This window comes from Schistocerca serialis, chromosome 9 (assembly GCF_023864345.2).
Source record: "Schistocerca serialis cubense isolate TAMUIC-IGC-003099 chromosome 9, iqSchSeri2.2, whole genome shotgun sequence".
Lineage (NCBI taxonomy): Eukaryota > Metazoa > Arthropoda > Insecta > Orthoptera > Acrididae > Schistocerca > Schistocerca serialis.
In genome coordinates, this window is record NC_064646.1 from 20,536,985 (window position 1) to 20,549,571 (window position 12,587).

Consider the following 12,587-nt stretch of genomic DNA (forward strand, 5'->3'; position numbering starts at 1 on the left):
GCGCCAAACACGCATACGACCATCATTGGCACCAAGGCAGAAGCGACTCTCATCGCTGAAGACGACACGTCTCCATTCGTCCCTCCATTCACGCCTGTCGCGACACCACTGGAGCCGGGCTGCACGATGTTGGGGCGTGAGCGGAAGACGGCCTAACGGTGTGCGGGACCGTAGCCCAGCTTCATGGAGACGGTTGCGAATGGTCCTCGCCGATACCCCAGGAGCAACAGTGTCCCTAATTTGCTGGGAAGTGGCGGTGCGGTCCCCTACGGCACTGCGTAGGATCCTACGGTCTTGGCGTGCATCCGTGCGTCGCTGCGGTCCGGTCCCAGGTCGACGGGCACGTGCACCTTCCGCCGACCACTGGCGACAACATCGATGTACTGTGGAGACCTCACGCCCCACGTGTTGAGCAATTCGGCGGTACGTCCACCCGGCCTCCCGCATGCCCACTATACGCCCTCGCTCAAAGTCCGTCAACTGCACATACGGTTCACGTCCACGCTGTCGCGGCATGCTACCAGTGTTAAAGACTGCGATGGAGCTCCGTATCCCACGGCAAACTGGCTGACACTGACGGCGGCGGTGCACAAATGCTGCGCAGCTAGCGCCATTCGACGGCCAACACCGCGGTTCCTGGTGTGTCGGCTGTGCCGTGCGTGTGATCATTGCTTGTACAGCCCTCTCGCAGTGTCCGGAGCAAGTATGGTGGGTCTGACACACCGGTGTCAATGTGTTCTTTTTTCCATTTCCAGGAGTGTATATGCTCGTCTGATGCAATCCCCCGCGGTTACTCGCGTCTCCCGTGTCCTGTCGTCCTTCTAGAACATTCTGTCGCAGCTGGTCACGTAGCTCCAGCGTCCCTTACTACAAAAATGCTACCTCTCCTGCTTCCCAGCGCCGTGGCTGACGTTAGGTTGCTTTCCTGCAGGTTCATCTTCTGCATTCTTATGTGTTTCTTCTCACATCCGCGACCCATTGGCGACACCACACCACACACTAAGCGAACAAGGACTTTGGTGGTCAACTTGCCGTAACCAGTGGGGACCGACTATATTCCAGTAATGCATGTTATGCCGGTTAACTCTACCAAGGTTTGTGAATGTAGACTCATCGGAAAATAGTATTTTGGCAAAGAACGCGAGGGTCCTCTGCATTTATTGGCGTGCCCATTCACAAAACACTACCCAGTAATGGAAATCGGCGGCATGAAGTTCTTGATGCAGTGTCGTGTGGTATGGATGATACCTATGGCTATGCAGTATTGTGTCAATACTACCGACGGACACACTATAATCGCTCTGTAATTGCCGCGCTCTTATCTGTGGGTTGTGGTGCACTGCCGCTTGTTCATCTACTTCATTAGCTTCTTCTGTAACACGTCTCATTTCCTTTTCCCCGTCTGTACGCTGCCATCAGGCACAAAGGCATTCACAATCTTGTAAAAGAATGAAGGAGAGCGAGCTTTCTCTGGAAAACGCTCGACATGCAAGGCAACAGCAATCAATATTTCTCCTACAGTCTCCGTAAATCAGGATCATTTCAGGACTTTCTTCTATGGTTGCAACATTCATCGTCCATCGCCTCTTCTCCAAATAACAGGTAGGTGTGCACGCAATAAACATTGCGCAAGTGTTGTAATGCTTAGAGCCGTTATCTGCTCTACGTCTGCACGATACGTGAGCTCCGGTCCCAGTGTACTGCCTGTTATGATAACGTCATAGTTCGCTACAAAGCCACGGTGGCGCGTCTACATCTACATCTACATCTACATTTATACTCCGCAAGCCACCCAACGGTGTGTGGCGGAGGGCACTTTACGTGCTACTGTCATTACCTCCCTTTGCTGTTCCAGTCGCGTATGGTTCGCGGGAAGAACGACTGCCGGAAAGCCTCCGTGCGCGCTCGAATCTCTCTACTTTTACATTCGTGATCTCCTCGGCAGGTATAAGTAGGGGGAAGCAATATATTCGATACCTCATCCAGAAACGCACCCTCTCGAAACCTGGACAGCAAGCTACACCGCGATGCAGAGCGCCTCTCTTGCAGAGTTTGCCACTTGAGTTTGCTAAACATCTCCGTAACACTATCACGCTTACCAAATAACCCTGTGACGAAACGCGCTGCTCTTCTTTGGATCTTCTCTATCTCCTCTGTCAAGCCGACCTGGTACGGATCCCACATTGATGAGCAATACTCAAGTATAGGTCGAACGAGTGTTTTGTAAGCCTCCTCCTTTGTTGATGGACTACATTTTCTAAGGACTCTCGCAATGAATCTCAACCTGGCACCCGACTTACCAACAATTAATTTTATATGATCTTTCTACTTCAAATCGTTCATACTCTCAGATATTTTACAGAAGTAACTGCTACCATTGTTTGTTCCGCTATCATATAATTATACAATAAAGGATTCCTCTTCGTTATGTCGGAGGAATGCAACGTTGGGAATAGTGTTTCCAATAAGAAGTTACGAAATAGGAACACTGGCCTGTCGTGTCCTCACGGTATGGAGGTGAGATCCCACGTGTCATTGGACACTGGACAGCCATTGCGTAATATGTGGTAAATCAGGATTGTGTATTCCTCCGATTACAGCGCCGTCTGTAGTGAAACAAAGAAAATGGCTCAGACAAAACGTACGTAGATTTTGCAGTGGAATAGTAGCCTGTAATAAAAAATGAGGGTTCCCATTGAAAATTTCAAAGTTGTCCCCCGCCACCCACGCACGGGGTGGCGGGTCGTGTGTCGCATCATTGGATGGCCCCCTCCGAGACAAACAAATCGAAATATTAATATTTTTAATATTATGTGTAGTTTTCGAAATATTTCAATGTCTTCAGTTAAAACGAACACCTTTACGTATTTTACAAATGTCTACATCTACATCTACATACATACTCCGCAATCCACCATACGGTGCGTGGCGAAGGGTACCTCGTACCACAACTAGCATCGTCTCTCCCTGTTCCACTCCCAAACAGAACGAGGGAAAAACGACTGCCTATATGCCTCTGTAGGAGCCCTAATCTCTCTTATCTTATCTTTGTGGTCTTTCCGCGAAATATAAGTTGGCAGCAGTAAAATTGTACTGCAGTCAGCCTCAAATGCTGGTTCTCTAAATTTCATCAGTAGCGAGTCACGAAAAGAACGCCTCCTTTCCTCCAGAGACTCCCACCCGAGTTCCTGAAGCATTTCCGTAACACTCGCGTGATGATCAAACCTACCAGTAACACATCTAGCAGCCCACCTCTGAACTGCTTCTATGTTCTCCCTCAATCTGACCTGATAGGGATCCCAAACGCTCGAGCAGTACTCAAGAATAGGTCGTATTAGTGTTTTATAAGCGGTCTCCTTTACAGATGAACCACATCTTCCCAAAATTCTACCACTGAACCGAAGACAACTATCCGCCTTCCCCACAACTGCCATTACATGCTTGTCCCAGTTCATATCGCTCTGCAATGTTACGCCCAAATATTTAATCGACGTGACTGTGTCAAGCGCTACACTACTAATGGGGTATTCAAACATTACGGGATTCTTTTTCCAATTCATCTGCATTAGTTTACATTTATCTATATTTAGAGTTAGCTGCCATTCTTTACACCAATCACAAATCCTGTCCAAGTCATCTTGTATCCTCCTAATCACTCAACGACGACAACTTCCCGTACACCACAGCATCATCAGCAAACAGCCGCACATTGCCATCCACACTATCCAAAAGATCATTTATGTAGGTAGAAAACAACAGCGGACCTACCACACTTCTCTGGGGCACTCCAGATGATACCCTCACCTCCGATGAACACGCACCATCGAGGACTCTCCAGAATAGATTATGCATACAGGAGTAATGACAGTAATTTTAAATTGAGATTACAATTTTAAATTCAGTAGGAAATAAATCCTGTGTCGGTTTTATATATTATTTCTATTTATGAAAAATATAAGAATGAATTATGTTTCAAATTTACGGTTTAGGTTCTGTTAGGTCATGCCATTAATTTATTGCGAGTATCCTGTTCTACAATATGTGACAGAAAGAAGCGCTGACCAGTTATATTAAAAGCTTCAGTGTGTGGCAGAGGATATTTGTTATGAATATTAGCGATTTTTCTTATGGATCAGTTCTCTACAAACAACGTCGATTGCCAGGTTTGATTCAACGATAATGAATCATGTACCCTTAATGCGAAAACAGCCAGAAACTGAGTGTTGCTCAGCGAGCAGTGGAGAGACAGTTGTTGGGAATTACCTGCAGAAAGAGGAAAACAAACAAATGTATCATGGATGAGACTGTAACGATAATGATAGGTGGTTTTGTGGAATTCGTAGCTAGGTAGATGCATGGAACGTGATTCGATAAAGCTGTCTGCTGGATTACAATTGAAAGGAAAAATTCGAGGGAGCGACCTAATGGAAGTTGGGTTCATTAAATTATTAAATGTGCAGGTGGAACGTGGATGCACAGAGTCCGGCAGATCTAGAGGAGTCCTTTGTTCAGCAGTTGATATCAGGTGTTTGATGATGATGATGATGACTTCTAATGTTCTCTCTCTCTCTCTCTCTCTCTCTCTCTCTCTCTGAATAATTGTCTGATCTGTTTTAATAATCGGTCAGAGAGAATTTCTGCAGTCTACCTCGTTATACTCATAACATAATTTATCCGAACATCAAGATAATTTATATCTGCACCACGCCAGAGCATAACCACTTTCTCTTTATCCTGTATCGAAATTTCAGTTCTTGAACGATTCGCTTGTAAAGTTCAGATATATTTCTTACACTCCCGGTTTCGAAGGGCGTAAATCATCATCATTAGAATTAGCGTAAGTATTATCAGTTGCCATAAAGCAAACGCGAAATACACCAGACAGTAACACTACCCAGGATTTCTTATTTTATCACCAATGGATACTTCTAAGATGCCTAGATATGGTGTAGGTGGATCCCAGAATATCTACTTAAAGTTAGCAGGTAGACATTTTATAAATGCAAATTGCTTTCAAGCGCCGAGAAGCTTTGTTGCACCACTTGTCCATCTGAGACTGTATAGGTCCTCTCCGATCCTGATCCATCGTTTGTTGTACTTCAACAGCTACGTCCATCTCTTTCATCCACATAGTCTGCTAGTGCATGTTTTCCTATTCCGAACTGACAAAACTCCAAAACTTCTCTACCACCTATTTCCTGGTTAACCACACTATGTCCGAATTATTGCAATGTTGTAACGGGTTATAACTCGGCATGACTTTTCTATTCTTTTCCTGAGTACAATGTCGAGCACTGCGGAGAGTCCAGAACAAGCAGCGTATCTGATGGCAGGATGACACAGGCATTCTGGGCCTTGATGGTATTTACACCATTCAGCTTGTTTTCCAAAATATTTTCTGATGCTGTGGATGTCTTCTTTGCTGAGCTCCATTCTCATGTACGGTACCTATGATTGATTTTGTATTGTTGCAAAATACCGAAGTGTTTATGAGCTGCAGGCTGGTGGCTGATTATTGTTATTGTTATTTGACTGGTATATCACGACATTACAGTGATGTAATCATAATTTCGGGGCCAATACATCCAAAAGTTTAGATACACAGAAATATATTGTTTCCAGTAGTGTTCAAAAGGAAAAGCGCTACTACTGGTGCAAACACAGCTGTTACTGCAAAACTACTAACATATGTCATACTATTATTATTATTGGTATTAATTATTACTTTTATGATTGGTACTTCAATATGTACCCAACTAAAATATTTCTCCAGTGTTTTAGAAATAGTTTTTAGCGCCAAAAAAAGAAAGAGCCGAAGGTGTAATCTGCTCAGCTTGTTGTTCTTGTGGTCTTCAGTCCAGAGACTGGTTTGATGCAGTTCTCCATGCTACTCTATTCTGTGCAAGCTTCTTCATCTCCCAGTAGCTGCTGCAACCTAAATCCTCCTGAATCTGTTTAGTGAATTCATCTCTTGGTCTCCCTCTACGATTTTTACCCTCCACGCTGCCCTCCAATATTAAATTAGTGATCCCTTGATGCCTCAGAATATGTCCTACCAACCGATCCTTTCTCCTAGTCAAGTTGTGCCACAAATTTCTCTTCTCCCTATTTCTATTCAATACCTACTCATTAGTTATGTGATCTACCCATGTAATCTTCAGCATTCTTCTGTAGCACCACATTTCGAAAGCTTCTTTCTCTTCTTGTCTAAACTATTTGCCGTCGACGTTTCACTTCCATACATGGCTACACTCCATACAAATACTTTCAGAAACGACATCCTGACACTGAAATCTACACTCGATGTTAACGAATTTCTCTTCTTCAGAAATGCTTTCCTTACCATTGCCAGTCTACATTTTATATCCTCTCTACTTCGACCATCATCAGTTATTTTGCTTCCCAAATAGCAAAACTCCTTTACTACTTTAAGCGTCTCATTTCCTAATCTAATTCCCTCAGCACCACCCGATTTAATTCGACTACATTCCATTATCCTTGTTTTGCTTTTGTTGATGTCAATCTTACATCCTCCTTTCAAGACACTGTCCATTCCATTCAACTGTTCTTCCAAGTCCTTTGCTGTCTCTGACAGAATTTCAATGTCATCGGCGAACCTCAAAGTTTTTATTTCTTCTCCATGGATTTTAATTCTTACTCCGAATTTTTCTTTTGTTTCCTTTACTGCTTGATAATATACAGGTTGAATAACGTCGAGGGTAGGTTGCAACCCAGTCTCACTCCCTTCCCAACCACTGCTTCCCTTTCATGCCCCTCGACTCTTATAACTGCCATCTGGTTTTTGTACAAATTGAAAATAGCCTTTCTCTCCCTGTATTTAACCCCAGCCACCTGCTCAGCTTAAGTAAACCAATTAGAAAATCAATAAAAATGTCATAGAAGCAATTACTACAGTCTCTGGTAGATAGTGAAAAGTATTGTATGATTCTGAGAGGGCCTCTGCGAATTTCAGGAAATAAATGGAGGAAGGAGGAGACAGTTATCACAGACTTAACTTGTAAATCTCACCACATATAATCATAAGGTCAGAAACTAGTGCACCCAAGGGGTGTGAAGTTTTTTACTGTTTTTCGTTAACTTTATCCATAATTGTAATAATGTAGTAACGTATTTCTTAACTTTCCAGGACCTGCAGAAGTTCATGGATGACGCAAAAGATGGAGTCATATTCTTCAGTTTGGGCAGTAACATCAAGAGCTCAGACATTCCCGAGAAACAAAAGGCGGCGATTCTCAGCGTATTCTCCAAACTGAAGCAGAAAGTGCTGTGGAAGTTTGATCTGGAAAGTATGCCCAACCAGCCAGCGAACCTAAAACTGAGCAAATGGTTTCCCCAAAATGATCTGCTCAGTAAGTACGCAAGAGAAAGATATATTCGTGATAGAAGAACAGATGAAATTTTATCATTTTCGCTGATGTATGTAATGTCTGGGGTTTAAGAGTACTTAAAACACAAAAAAGGAAAACGCCACCCGTGCGATGCTTTCGCACATTAATAGTTTTAAATAATGACAGTATTTGTGGTAAATGAAGTCGTTGGGCCGGCCGGAGTGGTCGTGCGGTTCTAGGCGCTACAGTCTGGAGCCGAGCGACCGCTCCGGTCGCAGGTTCGAATCCTGCCTCGGGCATGGATGTGTGTGATGTCCTTAGGTTAGTTAGGTTTAATTAGTTCTAAGTTCTAGGCGACTGATGACCTCAGAAGTTAAGTCGCATAGTGCTCACAGTCATTTGAACCATTTGAAGTCATTGGGATAAGGACAGTTGCGGGAATGAAGAGAAAACAGTTTCAAAAATGACGACTTGAAATAAATTATATGAAATAATAGTAATGAATTTATGATACGCCCTTGTATATATATTTCCTTGTGTCCTGAAATGTTTCCTGAAATCGGTATGTTTGTCGTGGCTTGCAAGACGGGCAGAGATGGGGGACTATCAGTGGGGCCACAAAACCTGTAACTGTAACTCGACAAACACTTTCAGTTAAACTAGGCACTTTAGGCGGTAGTAACAATAGGTAAATTACAATTCTGGGTGAAAATGAGAAATATATTTGTCGTTTGGGAAAGTATATTCGTCAAGAAAAGTCAGCTTGAACGAAGGGCAGGGGTACCGGGCTACCACAGTGATCACGGTTATTATGTATGACACTGCTGTACAGAAATTATCTAGTTAACAAGTACTTTAAAACAAATCGAATGGTATATGTAATAAGATAATATACACTAAAGGGCCAAAGAAACTGATATAGGCATGTGTATTCAAATAAAGATATGTGTAAAACAAGCGGAATACGGTGCTGCGGTCGGCAACGCCTATATAAGACAACAAGTCTCTGGCGCTGCTGCTACAATCGCAGGTTATCAAGATTCAAGTGAGTCTGAACGTGGTGCTATCGTCGGCGCGTTAGCGATGGGACACAGCATCTCCGAGGCAGCGACGAAGTGGGCATTTTCCGGAACGACCATTTCATGAGTGTACCGTGAATATCAGGAATCCGGTAAAACAACAAATCTCCGACACTGCTGAGGCCGGAAAAAGATCCTGCAAGAACGGGACCAACGACGACTAAAGAGAATCGTTCAACGTGACAGAAGTGCAACCCTTCCGCAAATTGCTGCAGATTTCACTGCTGGGCCATCAGCAAGTGTCAGCGTGCGAACCATTCAACGGAACATCATCGATATGGACTTTCGGAGGCACTCGTGTACCCTTGATGACTGCTCGACACAAAGCTTTACGCCACGACTGTTCCCGTCAACACCGACACTGGACTGTTGATGACTGGAAACATGTAGCCTGGTCGGACGAGTCTCGTTTCAAACTGTATCCATGGACCTTGCATATCAGCAGGGAACTGTTCAATCTGGTGGAGGCTCTGTAACGAAGTGGGGCGTGTAGAGTTGGAGTGATATGGGACTCGTGATACGTCTAGATACGACTCTGACAGGTGGCACGTACTAAGTATTCTGTCTGATCACCTTCATCCAGTCATGTCCATTGGGCACTCCGACGGATTTGGGCAATTCCAGCACGACAATACGACACCCGACACGTAAACAATTCCTACAGAGTGGCTCCAGGAACACTCTTCTGAGTTTAAACACCTCTGTTGGCCACCAAACTCCGCAGACATGAACATTATTGAGCATATCTGGGATGCCTTGCAACGTGCTGTTCAGAAGAGATCTCCAGCCCCTCGTACTCTTACAGATTTATGGACAGCCCTGCAGGATCCATGGTGTCATTTCGTTCTAGCACTACTTCAGTCGAGTACATGCTACGTCGTGTTGTGGCATTTCTGCGTGCTCGCGGGGGCCCTACGCGATATCAGGCAAATGTACCAGTTTCTTTGGCTCTTTAGCGTAAGTGTGGAATATGACCGCCACGTCTCACAAAGTTTATATACAATATGTAGCTTATTCATTAAGGCATTAAGCTGTTCACATCGCTGAGTTTATCGCATGCTGTCTTTACTTTGCTATACGGTTCGGAATACACCCTTGGTACTTATTTTGGACTGTTCTCGCGAGCTCACGATCTCTTTAGTATTCTCACAGTTATTGGAAGTGTGAGGGTCATATTTTAGTCTTTTCATGTTTTCTGCGACAAAAGTACAGGATTGTGAATTTAACGACTGTAGCTTCGCCACTCTTCCGTCCGTAGGATACTCGAATACCACAAAACCATTAAATCCCAATCCCTTAAAGATTCAAACTCGCACATAAGAAACAGCTTCAAACATCTGAATACAAATAATGTAGTGTGAATAATTTAATTTAATCATGTAAGCGTGAAATATTTTAGCAATGATTTGACATTGTGCATAAAGTTCGTTAGAAGTCTCTAAGTGCTGTGATTACGAAACACTGGATGAATTCCAACTGGGTAATCTGCGTTGCGTCTTAAAGCAGAAGCTAGTTTATCATGTATCTTGATGTCTATGACGTCATATCTCCTGGACCGCAAAGGGTGGACAAAAATACGGAAACATGGCGAGAAATGCGTGCTTGACCATAAATGTAGTTACTAAGGAAGCCTGCTCGAGGCGCAGTTGTCCTTGACCACGAACAGCACCTGTGCAATGTCTTCAATCCGTTGCAAGTGTCTGTCGTGACCGGAAGAGTGTTGTTGTAGTTGTGTGCGCATTGTGTCGGTGCTAAGTGCATTCAAACGTGGGAAAAGTGTTGGCACTCGTGTGGTTGATACGTCCTTAACCAAGGCAGCCGAAGCACCGCATAGAAAGATGATTTAGTACGCACACAAGGACAATGGAAAAACATGGTCCGCTAAGTTACAAAGAGGAATAAAGTGTCTGTTAGTGACCGTGACGGACGGTCATTAAAGAGGACCATGTCAAAAAAATAAGATAATGGCAGTTGCAAAACTCACTAAACACGAAGGGAGCTTCACAAGCGTGGGAATTTTAAGACTAGCTGGAATACCGGGTGATCAAAAAGCCAGTATAAATTTGAAAACTTAATAAACCACTGAATGATGTAGATAGAGAGGTAAAAATTGACACACATGCTTGGAATGACATGGGATTTTATTAGAACAAAAAAAAAACACCCCATATTGCTAGACGCGTGAAAGATCTCTTACGCGCATCGTTTGGTGATGATCGTGTGCTGAGCCGCCACTTTCGTCATGCTTGGCCTCCCAGGTCCCCACACCTCAGTCCGTGCGATTATTGGTTTTGGGGTTACCTGAAGTCGCAAGTGTATCGTGATCGACCGACATCTCTAGGGATGCTGAAAGACAACATCCGACGCCAGTGCCTCACCATAACTCCGGACATGCTGTACAGTGCTGTTCACAACATTATTCCTCGACTACAGCTACTGTTGAGGAATGATGGTGGACATATTGAGCATTTGCTGTAAAGAACATCATCTTTGCTTTGTCTTACTTTGTTATGCTATTTATTGCTATTCTGATCAGATGAAGCGCCATCTGTCGGACATTTTTTGAACGTTTGTACTTTTTTTTGGTTCATATAAAACCCCATGTCATTCCAAGCATGTGTGTCAATTTGTATCTTTCTATCTACATTATTCCGTGATTTATACTGACTTTTTGATCACCCGGTATTTTGTTTCACACTATTTCAAATTTCTAGACGAGTTCCCGTCACAAGAGCGAAACATGGCGTGGGTTCGGTAATAACTTGGGCTGCTATGTTGTGATATTCCATGGGCCCCGTAGTTACGGTGCTGGGGCGTATTACTTCCAAGGAGCCTCGAGATGACTGGGTGTTGTGTGTCTTTCGTGATCATTTCATCCTCACTCACTCGCAAGTCGCCGTAGTGGCGTTAAAGAACTTATGGAGCAGCGGCCGAACCGCCCCCGCAAGGGGTCTCCCGGCCACCAATGCCTTACGCTCATTATTTTTACTTCCAAGGAACGATTACGCGACCATTCTGCCATCTGATCCATCCCATAGTACAATCCTAGCTAAACTTTTAACATAAGATTATACCTTCCAGTGAATAGAATACGAGAATTTTTAAAAATTTAAGTTCGGCTAACAATTGCGCGAAAAACTGAAAGTTAAATTTTTGTTGCGCCTGGAAGCCGTTAGATTGCCAACCAGTAAACTGATAAGGGTTCCGTGGCCGGGGTTACAAGTTAGTCGTTTCGTAGTGTCGATCAGCAATGACCCAAATACTGGCCATGAAGGCCTGCATTCTACAAGTGTCAGTAAAGTCACAAAAAATTTTTAAGTGACCAGTTACTCGTACTTCAGGTACTTGGTCTACGCACGGCTCTGATTAAAAAGAATAGCTCGATGTAATCACGGGGTCGAGCCGTACACGTTTGCTTTAATGTAAATGATAACCTGTAGCTGTGATACTACAGTCAAGTAGCCTATGCAATAGCTACAAATTGGGAGTTAATAAAATCAACAGAATTCCTAAATAATAGTTAAATGAATAGTTTAATAACAAGGGTTCTATTCTACCGTCTGTAATTGATGTAGATTGGTTTCAATGGCTCTTAGTACTATGGGACTTAACATCTGAGGTCATCAGTCCCCTAGAACTTAGAAATACTTAAACCTAACTAACCCAAGGACATCACACACATCCACGCCCGAGGCAGGATTCGAACCTGCGACCGTAGTGGCCGCGCGGTTCCAGACTGAAGCGCCTAGAAACGCTCGGCCACAATGGCCGGCAATTGATGTAGACTACAGAGAATTATGTTGAATAATGTTTATTCAAGCAAGGACTTTGCAAATAAACGGGAAGTGGTCCTACAATATTCAGTTAAAATACAGACAGAAAATACCCTTATCAAATTCAGTAAAGTTACTTTGAGAGCATTATGAGAACGGCAGGAAAATCACCAACTGAATTATAAGCAACGATACATTAAAATTAAATGCATTTTGTAATCACTATTCACGAAATATTCACCAACTCAAAACAGTTCAGAGTACAAAGCGATGATTTTCACATTATTAAACAGAGTACAAAGTATAGTAACTCATATTCTGTCTATCCTCATTTCTGTAGCACAAGAGGAAAAACTTAGTCTTACTCTTGAGCACATTCAGAAGTT

The 12,587-nt window shown here is 43.5% G+C and overlaps 1 protein-coding gene across 1 annotated transcript in view; it reads left to right on the forward strand.

Moving 5' to 3' along the window:
• The window catches only part of LOC126419157 (UDP-glucosyltransferase 2-like), a 152,103-nt gene that overhangs the window by 107,970 nt on the left and 31,546 nt on the right, over positions 1-12,587 (forward strand). The window contains exon 4 of the mRNA XM_050086281.1: positions 7,148-7,370. Within this exon, the coding sequence (XP_049942238.1) occupies positions 7,148-7,370 (223 nt within the window). The remainder of the gene's footprint in view (positions 1-7,147; positions 7,371-12,587) is intronic.